At 39.5% G+C, this 25,433-nt stretch overlaps 2 protein-coding genes across 2 annotated transcripts in view; one reads left to right on the forward strand and one right to left on the reverse strand.

Moving 5' to 3' along the window:
- LOC137992549 (diphosphomevalonate decarboxylase-like) overlaps window positions 1–369 on the forward strand; it is a 17,743-nt gene extending 17,374 nt beyond the window's left edge. The window contains exon 15 of the mRNA XM_068837970.1: window positions 1–369. This exon is cut by the window's left edge and continues 115 nt beyond it. The gene's annotated coding sequence lies outside the window, so the exon portion shown is untranslated.
- A 144-nt stretch (window positions 370–513) lies between these two features.
- LOC137992467 (protein arginine N-methyltransferase 7-like) lies at window positions 514–25,418 on the reverse strand. The gene is made up of 19 exons (XM_068837855.1): window positions 25,241–25,418; window positions 25,076–25,112; window positions 21,827–21,976; window positions 21,533–21,641; window positions 20,221–20,333; window positions 18,661–18,756; window positions 17,863–17,999; window positions 16,539–16,785; window positions 14,382–14,442; window positions 13,686–13,755; window positions 12,404–12,530; window positions 11,549–11,635; window positions 11,209–11,256; window positions 8,969–9,058; window positions 6,140–6,290; window positions 5,669–5,754; window positions 2,558–2,742; window positions 1,564–1,645; window positions 514–711 (listed from the first exon to the last, which is right to left on the reverse strand). Exons 1-19 carry the CDS (start codon window positions 25,390–25,392, stop codon window positions 514–516), a joined length of 2,226 nt encoding a protein of 741 aa, XP_068693956.1. The 5' UTR covers window positions 25,393–25,418.
- Between the last annotated feature and the right edge of the window lie 15 nt (window positions 25,419–25,433).

Consider the following 25,433-nt stretch of genomic DNA (forward strand, 5'->3'; position numbering starts at 1 on the left):
CAGCCTGTATTCAATTTTGCGGCGCACAAGTCGCCAACTGAATGTGTTTCAGGCACATGGAGGAACTTAAATTAAGGGGGCTCAAACTGGTATTTGGAAGGATTGGATCTACACAACTCTCTAACGGTACCAAATGAAACACCAACAAGATGCAGTTATTGATGTGACCTGGGTAGGTTACCATGGTAACAAAAGAAGCACTAAAGATACCCTATAGTTTGTCTTAAAACTTTATCTCAGAAAACGAACTCAGTGACCCCCCGGATTTTTATTGCTGAAAAGCGGTTAACATGCTAAGGTAAAACTGTGCAAATTTTAAGAGTCAGATTCCAATTTCCTTGAAAATTAATAAACGAAACAACATCCAACAAGTGAAATGTACGAATTGTAAATACGATATAGTGTTCTTCGGCTTACGAAGGTATTTTATGTTTGTACAAGTAGTCAAACCATCAAGCGTACCCCTAGGAGAATATCGCCGTTTCTCAGTACTTTAAATGTTGATATGCATCGTTAACTTGGGCACAACTGAAAATCGAAGTCTATTTCTCCTGTAGTAGGTTCGAAATTGATAGAATATCGAACAGATGGAGTATTGTTTTTCAATAAACTTTCCTCTTGTATACGAGGGGATGACTTCATAAAATACACCCCTTGCTTCGTGTGACGCACCCAAGGTAATTTCCATTCCTTTCCGTTGAGCTTTTCTGTCTGAAAAACCAAAGACAGTAATGCCACATTAGAGTTATCGGCTGGATGGTATAAGAGCTCCCCTCCCCCACCATATAAATAGGGAGCTTAAAGCTTAAGCAACGACAACGGCGACGGCAACGAGAACGTCATCTCAAAATATAAATTTGCGTTATTTTAATCGCTTCGTGACTATTTCAACGTTTTTAATGTGACAAGGGTGTGGTAATTCCTCAAAGATGACACCAGTAGGAACGGCATTCCATTTTAGGAAAGAAAATGAAAATTTATCCTCAAGTGCTGACGTTCTTCATAAAACCAAAAACTTGGCTATTTCACGTTGTTGTTTTGCTGACGACGGCAACGAAATGGACAAAAGTGAAAAACGCACGTGCAGGGCGTGCGAAGCTATTGTTTTTAATCACTAAATATGCAAATTCGTGCCGTTTTCGTTGCTTAAGCTCCCTATTGAGTGCACTCAAACGGATTTACCCCTCCCCTCTTACGACCAGCCTACGGAACTGAAAGACTGTAAATAGGGGCTAAGCTTTGTTTACAATTTTTGCCGCATTACTTGTAATTGTCGATTGTATCAGCCAACAATTCGAAAGTTCACTGAAAAGTTGAGACGGATAACCTTTAAGATTCCAAGCAAGGGTTTATTTGCGATTTTGCCACCCACTGCGAATGTTTCGCCGGTTATCGGCACCAGAAGGGTTCAAACGAGGAAGATGATTACATTCCCCAAAATCTTTGATTTGTTTTGAAGCCAATTTGTTTCTAACACGATGCTTTCTGCAAGCTTCTTCGTACATTAAAAAGAGCCAATGGAAACAATGATGTCACAAATAGTCCCTTGCTTTTACTGCCTACCTGTTGTAATCCTGTAGTGACCGATAATTTTTCTGCGAGGTTAAAGTCCATCCACAGGACGATTCCATGAAGAATGCCTGACCTGCAAAAAGTACCGAAGCGAATCAAGATAAAATAGGATACATAGTATATTAAAATTAATAGTGAACACACTTGTGCAGTTTCTCGAGTGCGCTCCACGATTGGCCAGTCAAATATCCCACTACTTTCTCACCCAATCAGAAGCAAAACGACCAGTTGCTTGGTCGCAGACGTTTTCTCGCGCTTGGCGAGGGCTGCCTTCATGAGTTTTTGAGTTCTGGGCCCGGTTGTTCAAAAGCCGATTAACGCTAATCTCAGGTTAAAAATTAACCAAGGAGTATATTTCTCTACTCCTAAATGCTGTTCAACGCTGATATTCGGCAAAAGTTTACATTACAAGAAGTCAATCTTGAAAAACGAAAATAAGCAAAAGAAACTTTCACCAAAAAGTTGAAAACATGAAACAAAAGTTCACGCTAATCCTGGATTACGGTAATCGGCTTCCGAACAACCGGGCCCTGGTTGGTTAAATGGACTGTCTAAGTCGGCTGTGATTGGCTGGGGTAGATTTACGGGCACTCGACAGAAAAGTGCTTCACAAACAGCGCTGCTTAAGATTGCTTAAGATGGGATCGGATCATTGTCGTCCCCAGAGGCCGCGATTCTTTCGGTCAACACCAAGAATGACGACCTCTGGCTGGTTCCGAACCAGGAAGTCCGCGAATCCCGGACTTCCGGCTTGTCTGCGCAATCTCAGAAATTTGAAACAATTAGTAGCTGTCAACGGTCACCAAAATAGACCCCCACAGAGACTGCGCGTACTTCGGAACCAGCCAGAGGTCGCTATTCTTGGTGGGGACGATAATGGGATCGGATCGGAGTTGGATCGGAGTTCCGAGTTTTTCTGGGCATGCGCGACGTATTGGGTTTGGAGGTCGACTTTACATCAATACTATTTTTATCCACAGTTTACCTCGTCAATTTTATATCCCCAACACTTGTAATTTTCTGGCTTGGTATGTTTGATGTGAAATCGAATTTCATGATGGAAGTTTCTTGGCTGAGAGCGCGGCAGGGGTATTCCCATAAATGGTGAGGTTCCAGAGCGATTCCATGGCTGGACTCATTGTTAATTTCCTCATTTGTTAGCTTTGAGCCCTAAAATACAATTTACAATCTTTAGTTTGATTAGAGCGTGCAACGCTGACGTAAGCAACATACGCAAACTTCGCCGAAAGAGTCTTGCATGTAATCATCAAGCGACGCAAATTACGACAACTTCAATCGTCTGCGTATCTTGGTTGTGCTGAGTCTTGCGTCGTTTGTTTAATACACAAGAAAGAAGTGATCCTCGCACTTATCGGGAATATTTAAGCAATTGTCTTTGATAGACACCTGAAAAATCCAGGTGGTTCCGAAACAAGCCATGAATTTTGCGATCGCTATCGTATTGCATGTGGGAGGCACGGTGGCCTCATGGTTACTGTGCTCGACTCCGGATTGAGTGGTCCGGGTTCGGGTCCTGGCTGGGGACATTGTGTTCTGTTTACTCTCACGGTGCCTCTCTCCACCCAGGTGTAGTCGCTTCATGCTACGGAAACCGGGCATTGGCTCCGGCGTGTTGGGCCAGTTGGCTCGTAAGCAGATTTTACCATCGTTTTGCATGGAGCGAGAACACCGGCTTCATTGGGTCTCGACAGAAGGAAAACAGTTTCACTAGCTTGCACGTGTTTACCCGCGCTCGGCACAAAATGGCACAAAGCAGTAACACTATTAAAATGCAACTACAGAGTTACAGTGTAATGCGCTCGTGGAAAAGATTATTCTTTACTTGCACAAATCCCATAATACACCTCTTTTACCCCCCCCCCCCCCCCAAATTTTGCATAATCATTGTTTGCAATTTCTCCTGGGACATGAAGATGCGTATGCAACAAAGTTTTTTTTTGGGCGGGGAAGAGGGAGGGGGGTTAAAGAGGTGTATCATGGGATTTGTGCAAGTAGAGAATAGGAAAGTTGCTTGGCTACGGGCCAAAGAACAACTGAAAAACAACTGAGTCCTAAAAAGGATTCGCAGGGAAGCAGGGGTGGTGATTCCCGGTCCCCGCGTCAAATGTGGGTTGAGTTTGTTGTTGGTTCTCTCCTTGCTCCGAGGGGTTTTTCTCCGGGTACTCCGGTTTTCCCCTCTCCTCAAAAACTAACACTGCCAATTTCCAATTCGATCCGGAATGCACGGACACATGTTGAGCGAGCTCCTGAGCGCTCTTAAGGTGTTCCGTGGGTAAACAAATTCCATTTCCATTCTCATTTTCCACTTAATGGACAATATGTCCCTCTGGTCTGCGGGCTCCAGTGACAGCGTCATGCCTCTCCGGGCATTCGACTCAAATTTTCAAATGCAACATTGTCAATTCAGGACTTAGATAAACGACCTAGCTCCACAGGTGTTCTAGTAGCTCTATGGGTAGAGCATCCGACAGCTGTTAAGGTGGACGTAGGTTCAAACCCTTTCTAGGAATCAGATTTTTCAGTTGTCCTTCGCCCATCGCCAAGCAATTTACCTGTTACAGCCTTATTATTACATTGCTCAGTACGCGCGCTACAATATACACTTAATTTATGGTCCCGAGTGAAACAGTCAGTTTTGTTTTCCCGAGACGAAGTCGAGGAAAACATCAGAACTCGAGGGAAAACAAAACGAACTAGTTTCCCAAGAGACCACACATTAAGTGCTTTTTTATATATTTAGATTCCCTTCAACAACCGCTGCAAAAACATCCGGCGCGGGCAACAACTGCGGAATTGTATCCCGGTTTACTCTCCTTCGCAGCCGCTCGGGCCGGAGTCACGCAACGCTCCCCTTCCCCATTGGAGCGTTGCGTGACTGCGAAGGAGACTAATCCCGGTTGGGATACATTTAAATTTAATCAGGGGCACGTGACCAAGAATCAACCATTCACAGTGCTCGTTTTGTTGAGTGACAGTCCAGGTATGAGGGCTGTCCAATAGAGCAGGGTTCGTACTCTTTTGAGCTCTTTAAAATTCCATGACTTTTTCCATCACCTTTTCTAGCTTTCCATGACCTTAAGTTTACCTGCATGCCACGTAACAAATTTTTCAAAACTGTCCTTATTTAGGGTATTTTCTGACATAACTCGGTTAAAATTTGAATAAATTAACCTCTGTCCACCAAACTTCCGATTGTTTGATAGAAACTAGTCTTTATTTCATTTTGTCCTTGCTTTGACGACTGCAATGATTAATCTACCATTTATAATTATAGTTTTCCATGACTTTCAATGACCGATCATAAAATTCCACGACTTTCCAGGTTTTTCATGACGTACGAACCCCGTACAGCCACAATGCAAAGATGATAATGATATCCGCGCTACTTATAAACAGACACCTGGTGACGTGCATGCAAAGCACCATGGATCTCATTATTAGGCAGCTATATATAGACATGTATGGACAAAACGGCTATTTCAGTGAGACACTGACTTTGTAAGGGCCGAATTACACGGTACGATTTTTGTCGCATGCGACAACGGCTTACAACAGGCCGACGACATGATTTACGATTGTTGTGTACCTCAGAAAAAATGTCGTAGCATTTAAAACATGTTTAAAACGCTGGCACAATCGTAAGTCATGTCGTAGCCCTGTCGTGAGCTTGCCGCATGCGACAAAAATCGTACCGTGTAAATCGGCCCTAATGTACCCTCCTACTCGATTCAATTGCCACAACATAACATAAATGTCTTACAAACCTCATTTTCTCAGTGGGGGCGTGTGGTAAGTCCTGGCTCAGCCTTCGTTGCCCTAGTCGTCGTCGCAACCTCGTTCCCAGGGTTTCTCAGAGAAGAGAGACCCTGAGAAAGAGGTGGGTCGTCGTCGTTGCTTTAACTCCTTATTCCTTTAATTTTGTTTTTTACATCCCTCCCTCCCCACCCCTTCCCCCAAAACACAACCGTTCTTGCGCATGAGCGGACGGGGAGTGAGAACTGAGCCGCACTCTTTTGAACTATTTTGAACTCTTTCTGTGCCACATCAGAAATAAACAAAACCTTCAAATCCTTACCTCAATCAATTCATCAAACAAGGAGACATCAAATCCTTGAACAATGTTCACGGGAGCGTGAAACTTCCACAGATCTTCAAACTCAACTGAAAAGAAGATCAAATGTATTTAACCGGGGGCCATCCCAAGCCACATTAGACTTAGCTTCATCTCATCTGCGTAACCGAAAATCAGGTTACAAATAATCTTAAATACGATGTATCATGATCAACAAAAGCCAAATTTTCATTCTATCGCTAGACTTAAAAAAATTGTCGCATTTTTGCGTTGGTCGTCCTCGTTCTTCTGACTGACAAAGGTGAAATAACCACGATGCTTACTGTCTTCACGAGCGTTCCCATTAGAGAAATGAGAATAACCACAAGGAAAGAAGACATTTTCACTCCCAAACCCACAGGGGATTTTTTCTTATGTTTGTGCTTGAGCAACAAAAAGGGACCAGGTCTTCACGTTCTCTCCCAAAGATCTGACCTGCCATGGCCCTGAGAGTAGCGCTGCCGGGCAGTATCTGCACTCCTGGTTTGACTATCTTTGCGATGCTGGATGCAGCGTACCAAAAATATAAATTGTGCCACGGAAACAGAGCACTGTTGAAAAATGGTTCACCTACAATGACATCAATCTACAAAAATAAACCAAATAAACAAATGATTACATTAATGTTGAAAGGGTGAACTTGTCAACGCGTAAAAATGGCATAAACAAAACTAACCGTTATTCCTTTACTCGGGAGCCTGTGTACAGGCGTCTCATTAGTGAGAGCGACTAACAGTGAGAGAGAGAGTAATGCACTAGTTAATAGCCCATTTCCGAGTTGCTGTTTTCCTCTAGTTCAAAATGAGTCCTGGTGCACAACCATTCAAATAGGTTTTCATGCAAATCAAACTCATTATCATTTGAGTGGTTGAGCAACAAGGCTCGTCTTGAACCAGACGCAAACAGCAACTCGGAAATGGCCAATTGAAAACACGGTTCCCCGACCCCACGGACGTAACGGGGAAGTAACGGGGACATGTCCGTGGAATTGCCTTTCTCCGGGGGTAAGGGAACAAAAACAATTTGTTAAAATTGGCGAGGATTTTTTCGCGGGGCTTGTAACGCTAGCATTGACAAAGTGGGACGAGGTTTGGGCATCGAAAAGCGTTACATGTACAGTTCCGGCATGGCAGAAAGAATAGCAATAGCCAATGGAGTCATTGTCGGCCACTTTTGGTCTGGCTTCGTAGTCGGTTAAAGTGCTCACAAGAGGCCATTTCCGAGTTCATGTCTGCCTCCTCTCCAAAGCGAGTCTAAGGTGAAAGTTTTTCTCATGAAAATTAGTTTTCATTCATATGTAAAGTAGAACTAATTACCATCACAAAAACTTCGCTCTTAGACTCGCTTTGAAGAGGCGGAAGACATGACCTCGGAAATGGCCTCTGCAGTAATTTGCATCTTTTGCTAAATGAGCGCCATGAAACATCTTTGACAAAATGTTTGTACTGTAATTTTGTTGGGAAAAAAAATTTTAGGACATCGTTTTGGTCCGAGCATTTGTTCTTCCGTTGTCATTAAAGAAATCATCCGAACATGATCCGCTTCCTTTTTGCCTTTCTGAAGGTTTCTGGGATAGCGTCCTGGCGGCAGCGAACAACGAGTACTCCAAAATATGTTGAACAAAGCTGAAAAGATTTAAATTCCTCAACAATAATTTTTGCGCTTTTCCTTATTCCGCGTGCTGAAAAAGGTATACACAGCGATTCTACTAGCAACTGCAACGATATGAAAACCTTGCGGCAGCTATCGCGTTAACAATCATTTACTATGGAAGCCAGATTAGCATAATCTTCTAGTGACACACAGGGGTCATACCAATGGGGATTGTAATAGTGAAGTTTCCCCCGAGGGACAGGGAAAGTTCATTATGTAACACTGTACAGATGTTACAACCCTCGGAGCGTCCCGGGGGTCGGGGGGGAGGCCGTGGTTGCAATGGGCCTTTTGCAGCTTAGGGATCACACGGTACAAAAACTACTATACTGGAACGCAATTGCGCACTGGGACATCTAAAACAAAGCAAGTTAAATTGTTAGACACAATCTCGACCCCAGAGCTCTTCTCTTGACCGAGGGAGAGAAGAGCTCTGGGGAACCCTGAAACAAAGTGTCTTCTCATTGGTTTTCGTGAAGAACCATTAAAAGCGTCTCTAATTGGTGCGTTCATGTTAGCACGAGGAGTGAGCAGGCGCCGTAAGGCTCAAATAGCCAATTTTTGGCTGTAAGAACCCTACGGCGCATGTTCTGCTACGCAGAGTTTCCCAGAGCCTTGGGTCGACCCGAGGCTCTGGTGACGAGAATGTGTTAGACATTGTTAGATTTTATCCTGGGAAAGCTACTACCAGTTAGTGACAGGAACTGGCTTGCTAGGGAAAAAATGAGTGAACCTTACACGAGTTGATCAAATTCACAAATCAAATCAGTGAAACGAACAGATTAGGTAGTTAACCCACGAGATGTTTTTGGGCAATGGACTGCAACTGGAAGTGATCTGTTTTTCTTTTTTGACTTGCCTTAACACTACCACATTTATATTTTAAGTATCTTTTCACTGTTAGAGACGATTAGGCAACAATCTGGGAGAGACTGCTCTCCTGGAATCCGAAATGTTCACTTCTGGTTTCCGTTCGTGGTTCAAAAACGTCGCGTTCTTAACTTACCGTAGTAGGGAGCTTAAGCAATAGCGACGGTTACGGCAACGAGAACGTCATCTCAAAATAAAAATTCACGTTATTGTAATCACCTTGTGACTATTTCAACCTTTTTAAGGTAGCTCAAACCAGTTTCAACACTTAAAAGATACGTTCTTATTTTTAAATAGCAAAAACAATAGTTCTACACGCCCTGCACGTGCGTTTTACATTTTGATACATTTCTTTGCCGTTCTCGTCTTGACAACGACGTTTGAGGTTGCGTGGAGAACGAGAGCACCTGACGATAAATTTTCGGATTTTCTTGCTTTTTTCGCTCGTATTTCGTACTTCTAAATTTTTGGAGTTTAATGATTATTCCATTCGCGTTTGTTGGATATGAGACTGGTTATAGCCAACTCGGCGCTACGCGCCTCTTTGGCTATTTACCATCTGATATCCAACGCGCGCTAATGGAATAATTATTAAATATAGGGTATGTGCTCTCTCGACTCATTTCTCGTGGTCAAACTTAGCAACTTAGTCAAACTTAGCCTGTGCATAACATCCAGACATACTGTTCAGGTACATCAAAAGAGCAGAAACTAAAGATAAGAAAAGGTATTGGAAAGTACCTGATCACTGGGTAAGTCCTGAGGTAGCAGATTGGTTGCTTCACGACCAATAATTTCAATTTGGTCACCTAAATCATTTAAATCTATCAACTGAAAAACAGTAAAAAATTTGGCCAAAAAGTCAGTGGGTATACGTCACCCCAACCTTGTTAATTTCAGAGAGACCACTATGGCTCAGCAGCAGTTAATAGTTGCAGTTTCACACGACCCTCTACCCAAAGGTCTCCTGTGCGGGGGGGGGGGTGTTAGGTTTGCAGTGACACAACAAATAAGTTAAGCGAGGGAAAGGCAGACTTTTCTAATCACCATGCTATGTGGATAGTTTGGAGCTCTTGATAAACCATGAGACTTAATCTACGTCTGTTATTAACGACCAACCATTTTGTTCTGAACCCAAACAAAATTCGGGGAGGCAACTTCCTTCTGGGTTGCTTAGTGGTTAGTTGGTTAAACACAAGAAATATCAGTCCCATGGCCAAATTGTCATTTCTCCATGAAAATGACGACCGTTAAGTCCGAGCCGTGGTTGATTACAAAGTTGTTAAAAATGGGAGACCTAAAAATATACGACTTGCTGTCAGATACATAGGACCGAAAATTCTATTTTAACGCTCAAAAATGCGAACTAAGCAAGGTACAGATTTTGTTGGCCTGATTTATGCAAAACAAATATTGATGCAAAAGTAAATAAATATAGTTTACGTCATAGAAAGTGCGGCGTACGGGGTTTTATTCACGAGTTGTTTGTGTCAAAAACCCGAACGAGCGAGGAACGAGCGAGTGAGGGTTTTTGACACAAACAACGAGTGCGCCTTTACGCTATCGTTGATTGGTTATACTTCCACATGTGAAATAGCTGTACGCCATTCTGATTGGCTGTATAAGCCTTTTCCACATGTGAAAATAAAGCGTATAGATTTGTACAAATGAGCTTTATGGAATAAAATTCTCATGTTATGTGTAATAAATATTGATACACAGTTTTTAGGAAGAGCAGAAGGAAGTTTCCAGGAAGTGTCAGTCGAGAATAAAATATTTTTTCATCAGCAACAACATAAATTTTATACCGTGAATATAAAAAGTTACATCAGCGAAAAACATTTTGGGAGATTTTTGCTGCGTTCAATTTTTCTATTGTACTTTTGGCTGCACAAGTAAATCGCAAAATCGAAGTGACATCGAATTCACCGACTGCCGTGATCAAGTTACCTTGTGTGTTTACTAACAACTCGCGACACAAAGGATACATCTGTGTCAAAATGATGGCAAAACGCCGGATTTTTGTTTTTGCTAATTTTTTTTTCTTTCAAGTGTTCTAGTTTCTAGTTTGACAAGAAATGTGCGAATTCAACACAAAGATCACAATCGCCGAACTCTTGAGGTTGACCATTGTTTCTACAAAGTCAAAAATTCCATCTCTTTGGGTAATTCTATCGTTTTCAATATACAAGCGGCTTTATTATTCATTGATCAGCGTCACAAATTTGAGGCTCATTTGTTGAAATTTAAGCACGCTTCTACCAGACCCGTTTACTTTCGTGATTTATGCACGCCCTGCGGGCCTGTTGATAGCACGGACTTGCACTCTTATTACACTCTTATGATGTTACACCAGCCGATTTTTAACGCCGATTTTTAATCCATGTTACAAGAGACACCTTTTAACGCAACTTTGTTGCGGCAACGGTATGTTACACGCGACGATTTTTAACGCAACATTGCACGCAACACTTGAACCCAGGCTCCTGCTCGACAAATATGGCGGACAGTGAGTTCAGAAGACGGCGGCTGAAAATCATTCAGGTTCTGTTGTTAGTGGACGATTTAGAAGATGAAAAAGGAAGAAATCGGGAACGAATTATTTGGACGAGAAGTTGGATTAGACGGAGGGAGGAAAGAGGGGTATATCATCAGTTAATAAGAGAGTTAGCTCTTGACGATGTTGCGTTCAAAGTCAGCGGCGGGGGTGTTACACGCACCAACACCAACAAAATTCGGGCAACAATGTTGCAGGTTTTTGAATCGCTTTCAAAAACCTGCAACATGTTGCCGCAACAAAATGTTGCGTTAAAAATCGCCCTGTGCACCCTGTTACACGAGGCAACTTTTAACGCAACAATGTTGCGTTAAAAATTGGAGTTAAAAGTCGGCTCGTGTAACATTACCTTAACAACCCGGTGACATAGTGTGTAGTGCTTTTACTTTGCACTACCACAAAAAGGAAAATCCACAGTATTTACCTTTCTAAGGAACTTTTGGTACAAAACAGAAGACTCTAACGTGACAACCTGAGACAAAAAGTAAGTGTTATGACCAATACAATCTTCGGCACAATGAAGTGCAACTTTATGACACGCATAGTAACTTGATAAAAAAATTGCTGAAGGCCTTTGTTGGAATTAGAACTAAGTTAATTTTACAGTTGCCAAATGTGATGGTTGCCTACAAAAATGAATCCTTTTTTCTTTGGCAACAAAATATAATTATTTTAGTGTACAATTTTGAAGAAATTGCTATATTTCACAATGCTACAGTATACATAAAAATACTATTTTTCATGAAGGATTGATGTGAATGCACCTTTTCAAATCCAGCTGTTGCAGCCAGTACAGGAAGCAAGGATCCATCACCAATACATAGGCATCGAGAGTTACCTTCTTCAACCAGCTGAAAACAAAAAGAACTAGTTTGCCATGCAACATGTCAATTTGTGCCATTTGTGGGTTTCTTACAAAGATGGAACCAAAGAACTTAATAAATGATCAAAAATAGAGCAGTGGTAGCCAGGAGCTAACATTGTAAAATAATGGTTTGACACTGACTAGTTTTTTTTATGTTTCGTTCAAGACGATTTGGCTGGTGCTTGAGCCTTCATCAGTTGAAATATTTATGTTACTGTGCGTGATTCAAAGAGCAGCAAGGCGAACGTGCGCTGAGGAAAAATTCCACGTGAAGTTTCAAGAAAAAAACGTAACGCGAGACTAACATACACGTGCCAAAGAACTGTAGCTTTCCGGGGATGGAAATGTGGTCATTTCCACGTTGTGAATCCTTTATTGACAATTGACCAGCCTTTCAAAAAAGGAATCGCTCATGAAAGTTAGCCTCATGTCCACTCTGATCCGCAATCTGGAAGTGACCACAAAGTCATCCCGGAAATCTACAAGTCTTTGGAACGCGCGTAAGTCTCGCGCTTCGTTTTTTTTTCTTTTCTTGAAACTTCACGCGGAATTTTTCCTCAGCGAACGATCGACGTGCTGCTCTTTGAATCACGCACACTAACGAAAATATTTCAACTGATGAAGGCTCAAGCACCAGTCGTCGTCAAACGTCTTGAACGGAACATCAAAAACTAGTCAGTGTCAAACCATTATTTTACACACTTAATAACTCATTGCACACTCATCATGCAGTAAGAAAACTAACTTGATTCACCTGTTTCAAGGCTTGTCTAAATTTTTGAGAACGTTGCTTGTTGTTCAGCATAGCGAATCTATGGCGGCTCCAAGTTACATGTGCTCCACACGTACACAGAGGTCGATCAATAACTGTTGTTGCAATCCTAAAGAATTAAATCAAACAAATAAGGGAAAACGACAATAATGAGAAACAAATCTGTTTTGGAACCTGCAACGGAACAGGAAAAATAACTAGCCCACAGAAACATACTAAAAGTTTCATTGGTCAATGACAGATCCAGCAAAAAATATGGATTGCTCACTGACGTAATAGATGAGAGTTTGTCTCATTCCAACACAAAATATTTTAATTATACATGGCATCATGTTTGAGTGTTCATAAAATGACTTGGTCATCCTGCAATCTTAAACCTATTGATTTCGACAATCAGCAAAATTTTAGCAACCAAAAACTGAAATAATGCAGCATAACGTCAGTGCCGAGGTGCTGTACAGTTTTTTAGAAGTTACCAACACTGCACAAAGATCATCCTGTACTTACATGAAGAGCCTAAACCTTTAAGAGACTGGTAATTGCGTTAAATGATAAGTTTTATAATTATGTAATCCATCTAATCTAGTTATTTGCCTTACTATCGATGGTTTGCAACCAATCTCTAGAGACACAGTCAGTTAACAAGACTCAAACAATGGTGTAATAACAATTTCTGGCGGACGAACAAAAGGAGCTAATGAGAGGTCCTTGGACTGGCTCTAGAATGATCGATGGAAGTAAGAAAAAAAAAATTGTATCATACATGTAGACACCAAAACTTGAATGAATGCGTAGTATGTTGGAATGCTGTACATATTAAGTCAAGACCAGGCCCCGAGCCTGGGTTGCTCGAAGCATGGTGAGCACTAACCAGCATTAAATACCATAGAAACCTATAGGTTTTGATACCTCTTAACCAGCGGTTTCATAGCGCTAACCAAGGTTCCAGCAACCGACCCCAGTTGTTTAGAGGCTGGATAACTTTATCTAGTGGATACGAGTCACTAGTGGATACGAGTCCATAGCATAAAACATACTCCACATTAAACGCTGGCCATTAGGTTTCCGTACATGCTTTTACTTAGAAGTGCTTAGAGTGTGCATAAATTATTGATGGTAAGGTGCGCAAACACTGAAATCACGGCACAGATTGAAACTGTCAAATTGTGGCTTAACCAACACATAAAGTTCTCCAGGCTTTGAGCAACCAAGGTAGGGTCATGTGGTTTGATAAGGAGGTCCATATACAACCAACTGCACTCACTTTGTTGATTTGGTAACATCAAACCAAATACTATAGTCATCATGACAACACTGAATATTTAGCGTATCACCTGTAAAAAAAAATCACCTATTGATAAGATTAATTAAAGCCAAAATATAATGCTGAGTCCACTAAATACACTTTAGTATAAATACACAGGTGATTATACAAAATCGCGCGCTCTCATTGGCTCGCTATCTCGGATTATCAGCCGATAATCACCTCGACGGACAAAATGGCTGCCAGTAGTCGTTTTGCCACTGTAAGTGAAGATGATTTCGTGTTCAAATCTTTTTTTTTTTCTTCTCTTTTTTGAAATAATCACCCGTGTATTTATACTAAAACAATTATTCGCCTCAGGCTCAATGATTATAGGTGAATATTCACCTCGACTTTGTCTCAGTGAATATTCACCGATAATCACTTCGCCTTCGGCGAATAATTGTTAAATATACTACCGGTAACATTTCAATGAATGTTGATGCTACTGGCACTCAACCATGACCTACAATCCTAGACAAAATAATATTGAATTGGACATTCTGAATGTATTATTTAACTCTTTCCTGAATTCCACATTCACAAACCTTTACTGACATGTACCATTTATTGGACAAAATCCCCTTATTGGAGAATTATCATTTACACGGATCAGTTACTGTTATGATTATTATTATTATTGTGACCTTCCACTACCTTCTTGTACACACAGTGGTCTTTTAAAGAAATAAACTGCCTGCATCCAATGGTCCCTCCACTGCAAATAAAATACCAATTCAATAACACTTGGGAGTATAGGATAGTCATATAAATTATAAATTCCCTTCTGAAACTTTAAAGCATTAATGTCACTTCCTATCACCATATATTACTGTATTCTTCATAAAGAAGAACCATGTATAGACAATTGGAGGATTTTGGCCATTTATACAGTGAATGCAAAGTGTTAAATACATGATTGTATTCTTCATTAGTATATACTAAAACAGTGGATAGCATTGAACGTCCGAGCTGATTGGCCACTCAAACTCCGGATATCCTTTGCTATTCACCTCCGACCATATCGAGCGGAATTTGCGCCTGAAGATGTTGTAATCTTTGCATAAATTATCATATGAGCTAAAATTATCTTTTTGTGCTATATTATCTCACTGTTTTAGTATATACTATAAAACAACTATTCACCTCAGTGTCGGTGGCTAGTGATGGATATTTACTTTGCCGCTTTGCGGCTCGGTAATATCCACCACTAGCCACCTCCACTTCAGTTAATCAAAACTAATGCACCAGTCAATGTAAATCCCCCCCCCCACCCCCCCCCCCCCCCACCCCACTTCCTGGACTGGGGCCTGGGAGGGGTAATGCATACACGGGAAGTATGCCTGAAATCATCACTTTCACATCCCAGAGCTCAGGGAATGAGCAAAGCATCCAGTCTTCTGTCTACGAAACAAGGTGGAATAGTACTTGGAGAACCACAAGTAAAAGGTTAGTAAAGAATACTCAGATAGTGCTTTGTAAAGTGTTCTTAGAAGGAAACACCATGAAGAAGGCTATGAGGCCAAGGACCTGTTGTCTTGGAGAGCCATGAGACCAAAGAATTGTGGGCAAATACAGTGTACCTGGGAACATGTGGGAGCTGGCAAGGATTTTTTGGAAGAAAGCACACTGTTTTATCAGTCTAATTAGTCTCAAAAGAAATTAAACTTGCCTCTGAAAGATGAGGCTGCACCTTGAAAGTTTGATCTAGAAAGGCAGGATTGCAGTGATTTTCCAAGTTACATGTTTGTTTATCCAATAAAATGGAGGCAGATAACCAAGTAAAAGCCAACAACCTTTCTTGCCATTTGACCATTCACTGACAGTCACAGTGTACTTTGTAGTTTTTTTATGTGATCTGTGTATTTCTTTGAAGCTCCTTAGGGCAGAGACATCAGACCCAAAGCATTTCCCAAGATGTGAGGGGGGGGGGGGGGGGGGGGACAGGGATTCACATTGACTGGTGCATAAGCATTACTAAAGCTATCTGAAAATAAACAATTAAGAAAAGAGATAAAATGGACTGTATAATTTCATAAATGGTGGGCAATAAATCATTCCTCTGTCTGTGCTCTTACAAGACCAACTACAACAACCATGGACAAATTGTGTTGGAAAGTGCACAAAAACAGGAAATCATAACCGAAATGCCAACTGAATAAGCATTGGTACCCCCATTCCCCCTTTCAATGTTGGAAAAATAACGGGAAAATGCAGACTTTTGTTAGACGAAAGTGTTTTGTCAACATTGCACAGGGGTGGAGAGGGGCAAAATGCATATAGAATTAAGTTTTCCAACCCTTACATGACCAAGGTTGCAGCCTCATTTGCATAGACAAAATAGAAAAGAAAATTAATATTGCTTTAGAGCGAGGCATTTTGGTCTCATTACCACGAAGATAAAAGAATAAATACTGGTAAAATATTAACCAGCCACCATTTATGAATATGGTCTATAAAGTGACTAGAAAATGGTAACGACTGAACATAAAAGGTGGAAATAAACTAAAAACACTTATGTAACAAATGAAGGCAGAAATATCGTAGTAGGCAAATGCCTTGGACTGAAGCGAGAACGAAAAACCTAAACCGTACACTCAAACTTAAGGAGTATTTTTGCACAATTATGCCAAATAAAAGTTAATAGCATGAAAACAACCTATTTGTAAGTAAAACAAGGATGACCAATGAACATAATGAAACTGAAAAACAAAACCCATAAAAATACAATACATAAAGAGATACACAATGAAAGGTATTTTCCTGCCTAAAGAAACTGTTAAAGTAAATTGTGATTGTGTAGAGTACATGTACCTGTCTGTTGACACCTTTAGGGTGAGCCCATCGAGGAGCTGTTGTGAGAGTTATTTCTCCATCAATGTCCATATCTAATGTCCACCACATGATGATACAGTGACTAACACCAGATTGCGTCACAGACGTCTGAGCACAATACTGGGACACAGTTTGATCACTGTCCATTTTGTCTTGAGTGTCTGGGATCGATACTCTGTTTATGCAATCTGACTTTTCCGAAGCAAAATTATTGCAAAAGTCAAACCTGGAATTTAAAGTTGAAACTAAAATACACCTTGACAATTTTGAAAGACTTTATGGGTTGGGTGACCAACTGAATGCTCGATAAAATGGTCTGGCCTGGCAATTAACTATAGTAATGTAGTGCAGATTAGCCTAGCTTGCCTCATTTTAAAGCAAGAATTATTTTGAGATCAGGGCTTGCTAATGAGGCTAGCAAGCTCATTTCCCAAAGGACAAAAGAAAAGTGTTGCCTTCTCTGTGGCTACTACATTTTTACATCTCATCAGCACCATACTCTCTGTAAGGTCTTTCGCTACTGCTTGATCAGAGCAATACAGTCTCTTCAGTACAGCAGCTTTCGACAAACCAACTCCCACAGGGTTATAATTACAGGATAATAAACATTGAAGGGTTGTGAGATGGGGCCCATGGTTTATTGTCCTTAACCGAGGAGACTAGAAATTCTAACCATTTGCATAATTTATGTCATTAATTAAAAAGGGCAATACTTTCTCCTCAGTTACATGTATTTCAAGACCCCATGCGCTGATCTGCCCAGAGTTTTTGATCTCATGACCTCCCGCACAATAGTCTGATGCTCAACCAATGGAGTCGTTACCAGTCAGCGTTATTTTAAAATGATGTAGGCTTGACTAAAACAGTTCATTGACTTTGAACGAATCGAGCCTGCTTCTGTTTTTTTTTTTACCTCCAGAGCAAAACATGTTAGTATTAGTAAGTCAGACTAATGATAGTCTGAATTACTTTTAATTACAGTCTAATGAAAACAGATCACTACTTTGTTACAATTGGCTAACAGAAGTTTAACCCATTGACTCCTGGGGGTTCCCCATTGATGAGTAAAATCGTCTGGGGTTTGACAGAGTAAAATACCAAGTATGGCCAGTTCAGGTCCGTTCAGGCATCAAAGGGTTAAATCCAAAATAGATAACATTTTTAACTCATTGACCCCTGGGAGTGAGACTTATTATAACAGATTTTACTCTGTCTAACTCCAGATGAATTTACTCGTCAACTGGGGTGCCCTATGGTGCCTAAAGGGGTTGATGGTTTAAGTCTGAAGGCAGGGCAAGTGTACCTCAAAACTGGAACAGGTGCTGATAAAATGTGAATTTCATTGTTCAAGAGTTCGTCAACATGTAGATCAAAGACACCTGCAGTTCCTCCACACTCCTCCATATCACTTGGTAAAGTAACATCCAGGTCATCTGATATCTGAAAACATTACACTGATCATGTGCTAAGGATCAATATGAACAAATTGTATAGATTGAATCTATTGTACGTCTCAGAGGCGGTAACTCTTTCAATAAGCAACGAAAAGACATCTGGTTAGTACAGGGCACTATTATTTCAGGTCATGTTGTGTCAACTCTCACCAGGGACGGATCTGGAATAAAATAATAATGACCGCTTTCCAAACCAACAAAAAAGTTCTAGAGGTGTCTGGGGGCATAGTTCCCGGGGAATTTTTTGGATTTTAACCATAGAAAGTCCCCTTTCCTGTATTTCTGACCTATTTCCGTAAAACAGTGGAAAGCGGTATTATAGATCTACCCATGCTCACCATGAGATGGATTCAGTCAAAATACTTCTCAAGTTTTCTTCCCTTTTTAAATGTAGAGTACAACATAATTCTCAGCTGTGAATATTCTTTAACTTGTACATCCAGAAGGTAGAATGAACACTTTTGTTTTCCAGACAGAAGTTTTTGTTTTCCAAGGCATGCTAACTATACAAGCCATGTAAATTGTGGACAATCTCAAGACTAACAGTGACATACATATATAAAACACAAATGAAGAAAAGACACGTTTACAAAGAACACCTATATTTCGACCAACTTGTCGGTCTTCTTCAAGGTATTGTATCATACCTGTTTTGCATCAAGCTGATGCATGTTCCAAAGACTTTCACTACCAACAACTTGAGCGTAAACAGTAGCTGCAGCAGGGACACTAACAAAATCTGGCTGATGACGAAAATAATTTCATTTACTTCAAGTGAAGTACTGGTATGGCAGATTTGTTTTAAGTAATTAATTCCAATAGAGCTTCCAAAATTTGTAAATAAAAAACTCAAGGTACAATACTTTCAAGTGGAGTGACTTATTTTTGAGGCAAACTTTAACTCTGAATATTCTGAATATACAGTGTAGTACTTTTTCTTTCTCTTAAGCTGGACAATAATTGCTGTGTACGAGAATAAAATCTTCATTACTCATCAAATAACCCTTAAACCCTTACGCTACTTATTGAACCTAGTATGCACTCTACAGTTTGTTCCATTATAACAAAGGCCCAAACAAGAGTAGCAAATTACATTATTATTTCTTGATTAAGTTCCAAAATGTAACATAATTTTGTTGTTTTAGAGTCCAGTGATTTTCAATGGCCAAAGTGTTACCAAAGTACTGTAGTTCAAGAACTTCCAAAGCCTCAAAATATATTTGAGAATGCAAGGGCATTTTAGGGTTAAAAAATGCCTAAAAAACAATAATTTTAGTACCTTGTCTAAAACTAATGAAATCCAATATGTCACCAATAAGGAGAATACAATATGATACAATATATTATTCTCCATGAAAAACTTTTCAGAACTTATTAACAACTAATGAAGAATTAGAAAAATGTGAGATAAAAAATCTGGTTAGCACATGTACCTGTCACCTCCTATTTAAGGACGGTGCTTACTACTGTAACTGTTGCGCATATGTTCTGCGCATCTCAAGATACTCAGATTTCCTATGGGTGGTGCTTATTAACACAGGGATATTTTTGCACGGTTCAAAATTATGCAGAGAAAGCAGAACTTAGCAACTGCTCTTTGTATCCAAAAAGAAAATTGGGGGTAACCGCACATTTTCCAAAGATAAATAAGCTTCAATTTGGAAAAGAACGCCATACATTGCCATACATTGCCATACATTGCTACAAATATTGTTGATTAATTACCTTCGAAAAATGTGTGGTTATCCCCAATTTTCTTTTTGGATTTCAGTAACACCTGTAAAGATTTGCTTTTCCCACATACATAGTAACATTGTAATCAGTAAACCACGCAAAAATACCTTTGAATTAGTAGGCACCATCCTTAAGTTGTTCCACCTCTTTGATGGAATGTCTTACATATATGGACCTAATAGACACACCACCATCATCATGATCATCATCATCATCATCATTTCATTTATAGCCTGTCGTTTCCCATATTTGGGTTTGGACTTGCGATGATCCGTCTCCATCTTGCCCGGTCCGGCTCCACTCTCTCCTCAACGCCCAGGTCAGCCAAATCTTGCCGTAGTGTCTCTTTCCATGTTCTTCTTGGTATGTACCTTAGATACATATTATTTTACATGCATAAATACTTTCTGGTTTGATCCTGTTCCATTTTCACAAGCCTTCAAACCTTAAATTACACAGTGACCACCAAATACCTCAAGAAGACGACAACAGGCATCTCTGAGAGTTGGTAAGGCTCCCTCACCAATAAGTTCTGTATCCCATAATTCTGTAACTAGTAAATTAGCCCTGCTGAGGATATGTCCATCTGCAATAACAGAACATAGAGTGAAATTTAACAATAACCACTAATAATAATTATAATTGTTACTCTCTAAAGCTCCCAAGAGATTTATTTCACCTTCCTTAACACAACAAACAAACAACATGTACTGCCACTACTTTGGGTCCCAAAACAATAGAAAGCAACTTATCGGTACATGGCGTTTTAAATTTAATATTCCCCACAACACAGTGTATTTACAGAAAACAAAAACAGCAATAATATAATGAAAGTGTTGTGAATATTTTTTTACATTTAACTAATAGCTATTACTATCAATATGTGCGGCCAAATGACAATTTACTGCACTGCCCTCTGTAAAACATGCCTTTTTGCGAGCCAAACAGGAAATGCCCGGCTGAAAATGCTGAATCATGCAAGCTTGATTCTGATTGGCTGCAGAGATGTCAAACAACTTTGCTTGGCCAATGAGATACCTATTCAATGCCAGAGTTGGTGCGGACTTTTGTGGATGAGTTTTTTTGTTCTTTTTTTTCTCAACTTTTGCCTTTTGTTTAGCTGATCAGATTGTTGCAGCAGCAACTTTCCATGTATCATAGCTTCATGCTACATCTCTGTTAAACATTACTTTTTTTCTTTTTAAATGAATTTGTATGATTTGGCCTTGTGTATTGATGATTATAATAATAATAATAATAATAATAATAATAATAATAATAATAATAATAATAATAATCACATGACTTTTCTCAGGCATATATTTTTTTAGTGTCTCTTGTAGCATCATTTTCACCCTTGCTCTATTCGAGCACAAATGATGCCACTCGGTGTAATAATCCAATCGAAGGAATACTTTCACAAAATCATGTTGCTCAAGTTACACTTACAATTTGCATAATCAACATATGCATGTCACTCACTAATTTCAGATTATGACACTTGGGCCACAAATAGACTATATGCCCTCCAAAAGTCATCTGCTTGTCCTATTAAAACAATGTTCTAAAGGCAAAAGGCCCACATTCGGCAAAAAGGCAGTGCACACCATGACTGAATTTCATGCATGTAACATGAAATTATTCAAATAGCTGACATGTTGTTTCCTGACTGATTCACCTGAGTGAGTGCATTCAGTCATCTAAAAACAAAAACAAATGGCTGTGATGACTTTTGGGAGAATATGGGCCTTTAGTGGAAGGGTCTAAAACTATTGTTTTGTTCACCTTTTTTAAGTTCTAAATCAGTCGAACGATTTCCAATAACAGATATCTTTTCACCAAACCCGTTCTTCTCAACTATTTTCTTGGCTACGTTAGCAATAGGTCCAAATGCCTGGAAAAAAGGATTGTCAAAATATTGCAATGTCAGGAAATCTGATCAGGGTAATTGATAATGATTCATCCATAAACTTTAAAATGATGATTTCACTCTAGCATACATGTAGTAGATAATTGCTGGTAAAGGACTACTACAAACCAAGAGCTACAAATTTTGTTGCTCTTTTTAATTAAACTGACCTCACATGCTGTAGATCCATCTGCTCCACTCCTCACAGCCATCATAGCCAGAAGTCCAGTTCCTGTTCCAATGTCCAACATATGAATTTTCTTCCCTCTGTCCTTAAGTCTTCTCACAGCTTTCATGGTAGCTTGATAGTACTTTTCATTCTTTAAAACCAAATAAATAAAAGCCAGTGAAGAGTTTGATTTAAATTTTGTCTGATGATTTTATTACCAGTGACTTCTATACTTCTGTCTGCATCACACGTAAGTCATACAGCAGTATTGCGTCATCTTTTTTTTGATGTGACAAGTCATTAACAATTCAATGTAACAATAGTTTTTATAATTCTAAAACCTGTTTTTAATTATTAATTTTGATCTAAGCACTCATTTTATTGAGCCAGTCCAATTGCTGGATTTAGAGACAAAATAATAATAATAATAATAATAATAATAATAATGATAGTGTTTTAAAGTGCTTATGACACAAAATTTTTTTTTAGCTTGTTTAAAAGAGCTTTCAAAATGGTGAAGAACGGCGTTCATTTTATTGTGATAGCTCTCTTGGTTGCCGAGTTATTCAAGGTTTTGATTTATGCAAATTAGACGACTTGTGACGTCACATTGTGGACACAATATGATGTAAAATCACAAAAAATGGAATATCTCTGAGGACGTTTTCTGTATGGAACTGAAACTTTTCACAGTTATTATACTCATTACAAAGTTCCATGAACGTCCCACTGTGACGTTTCCATAGCAACGCAATGGGCTCCAGGCCCTTCCCATATAAAGGGTAAAATCAGAGTTTCCCTCCCCAATAAAAAAGATATTCCATATTTTGTGATTTTACATAATCTTGTGTCCACTATGTGACGTCACAAGTGCTCAAATTTGCATAAATCTAAATCTTGAATAATTCGGCAACCAAGACTGCTATTACAATAAAGTAAACGCCATTCTTCATCATATGGAAAACTCTTTCGAACAAGCTAATAAAAAAATTTGAGTCATATGCACTTTAAGGTGTTAGTAAGGTCTCATGTACAGACAATGACACTACCACCACAAAAAAAGATTTGAAAAGATTATAATAGTAAAAATTTAAAATGGTGTCGGAGCCAGATGCTATAATTTGTACGTTTATACTGTAACAAGCTGTTTCGCTACAATTGAACTATCAAATCTGGAAAATTTGGAATTCATTTGAGACATCTCAAGAGACTGTAAAGTACGCTGAATTTCAGCTAGATTCTAGAATACCTATTCACTTTTTAGGGTTTTTCAAAGTTCTACCACCGCAGTCTGCAATCACTTAAAGATAAGAAGAGAGAGTGGGAATGGAGTTGATCAAACTTCTGCCACTGCAGTCTCATAATATTGCAAAATGAAGCGATTACATGAATTTCTGTGAATAACCACTATGATTCCTTGACGAAATTGAGAAAAACCTCTACAGAATAATTATATTAATTGCTCATTATTTACACCACATGCAACGAAACAAGTTGTTATTGATCGACCACAGGACTGCAGACTGCAATAACAGTCTATCTCACTCTTTCTCCTTATTCTTATTTTCCAACTATGAGACTCTAACTACCGTATTTACCCATGTATAAGTCGACCTTTTATGGCCTCAAAAGAACCTCCAAAAATCGCCCTCGACTTATACACGGGTCAAAGATTTTGAGCCAAGTTCCAGCTAAGTAATTTATTCAAAATTAATATAATAATGTTGTCCTGGGCTTAACGAATGCAATGGACAAAAGCCGACGTACATTGTAAAAGACTTCAAAATGAATGACAAAAGACTTCAAAATGAATGTAAGCAATTCCAGTTGAAATAAAAAAGGATTTGTCCAACTCTAAATGTTGAAGATACTCACAAGCACAAATATGAAATAGACACTGGAAATTCTCGTTTTCCAAAGGCGGAAAGCTCTATAAGGCATTTACACTAATTTCTGTTTCTTCGAATAAAACACGATCGTTCAACGGCTTACTAACCTGGCGCAATACCTCGTGTTTGCGTGAAAATGCTGGTTGGCAATGATTGTTTTTTATTCTTTATACAAACCTGGCAGATTTAAATGCTTTTGCAAACTTCGTATTGTTTGGTTTATGAGTTTTGTTTTGTTTGTCATTTGAGAAATTGTAAGTCAAGGACCAATTAAACCTTGCACATTTTTGCATCGTTCGCAAGTTATTTTCAAAGATTGACTCCTGCTTCTGTGATATTGCATTGTGCTTATCCTCTAAAGCCCTTTATCCTTGAACAACGAAACAGGTGAGTTTGAGGTTTACATGTTCGATTTTCAGATAACTTTTTCGAAACTCAAGGACAAAACGCCCGCAGCTGCTGAACAACAAAACTATTAAGCGCTTGAGGCCCTGATTTTTTTGTGTATCCACATTTCCAGAAATCAAAGAATACAAGATTAGTGTCCCATGAACATTTGACAAAGAAATTAAGAAATTGCGTTTTTTGCCATCAGAAATGGGGGGTCGACTTATACATGGGATCGACCTATACATGGGTAAATACGGTATTTAAGTACTGCAACTTGGCAGTGAAGGGGGGGGGGGGGGGGGGGGAAAAAAGAAGGGAGATCAAGGTTATTTCAGATTGGCTCGAGGGGGGCTAATTTTTTTGTAAAGAAGTTTGGGAGCGTCAGCGGTTTGAGGTATATTTTGAGAGGGGTTCATTGGCTAAGGTGGGTAAAACAGTTAACACTAAATAGTAAAGTGCAAATTATATATGTTAAACAGTAATGCTAAATCGAACAATTTTATGCTAATTCTATTGTTTTCTATTGTTTAAACACCACTCTTTTGTACAACTTAGTGATTTGTATTTTACAGAAATTATTCTGTTTGCACTCTAAACTCCATTATGCTAAGTAACTAATCTAATGATTGTATGTTACATGCATTTTAATAATTACTTACAGCATAGAAGATGAAATATGAGGGGAAAGGGGATCATCATGTAAATACTGAATAAAGAAGGGGGTAAGGGGGGCCACTTGCTAATTACATTGGCTACAAGGTGGGGGGGAGGGGGGGGGGGGCTTAAAGAATTTGGATCTTTTCAAAATATCTTTCCCTCCCTATTTCCACATAAATAATCACCGGTCCCTTAACATTTGACTGATTCTAGCTGCTGTTGTAGTTTTTTATGTCCCCCTAGTGTTAGCTATAGCTGTATCATGTGCTCCTTAGCTAGGAGTGTATGTAACTTAGAACTAAGAATTACCTTACCCTCTCGTTATCATGAAGCATATCTGTGTAGGCTGACCTATCCAAGAAAGAAGGCAACCCATTAAGTACAAAAAAGCTTTCGTTTTAATTTGCAGAAGACTATCACAACGTGGATCAATTCTGTTTTATATAACCACATGGAATTGTTTTGAGGTCTTACTTCACCTTGCAATTTCATTTCGCATATCGTAATCATTATCCTCAACGACCCACTCCATTTTGCCTGTCGTTGGGCTAAATCGTTGCGAAAACATTTCGTTGCTCGATTTGATACAGGACTGGATATGTCTTTTCGAGAAGAAAGGAACTCGCCGCATTTGGTGAGTACTTGGTGTAAGCAGACCTGGCACTGTTGCTG

This window comes from Montipora foliosa, chromosome 1 (assembly GCF_036669935.1).
Source record: "Montipora foliosa isolate CH-2021 chromosome 1, ASM3666993v2, whole genome shotgun sequence".
NCBI classification, from domain to species: domain Eukaryota; kingdom Metazoa; phylum Cnidaria; class Anthozoa; order Scleractinia; family Acroporidae; genus Montipora; species Montipora foliosa.

What these genes read in the sequence shown, in the direction of transcription:
- LOC137992467 (XM_068837855.1), bottom strand. Translation starts at nt 25,392, where the DNA reads ATGCGGCGAGTTCCTTTCTTCTCGAAAAGACATATCCAGTCCTGTATC. An exon ending in CTAAAGGTGTCAACAGACAG is followed by an intron (nt 14,443 to 16,538) that starts GTACATGTACTC and finishes TTTTATTTGCAG; the next exon opens with TGGAGGGACCATTGGATGCA. An exon ending in TACTCTCAGGGCCATGGCAG is followed by an intron (nt 5,755 to 6,139) that starts GTCAGATCTTTG and finishes TCTTCTTTTCAG; the next exon opens with TTGAGTTTGAAGATCTGTGG.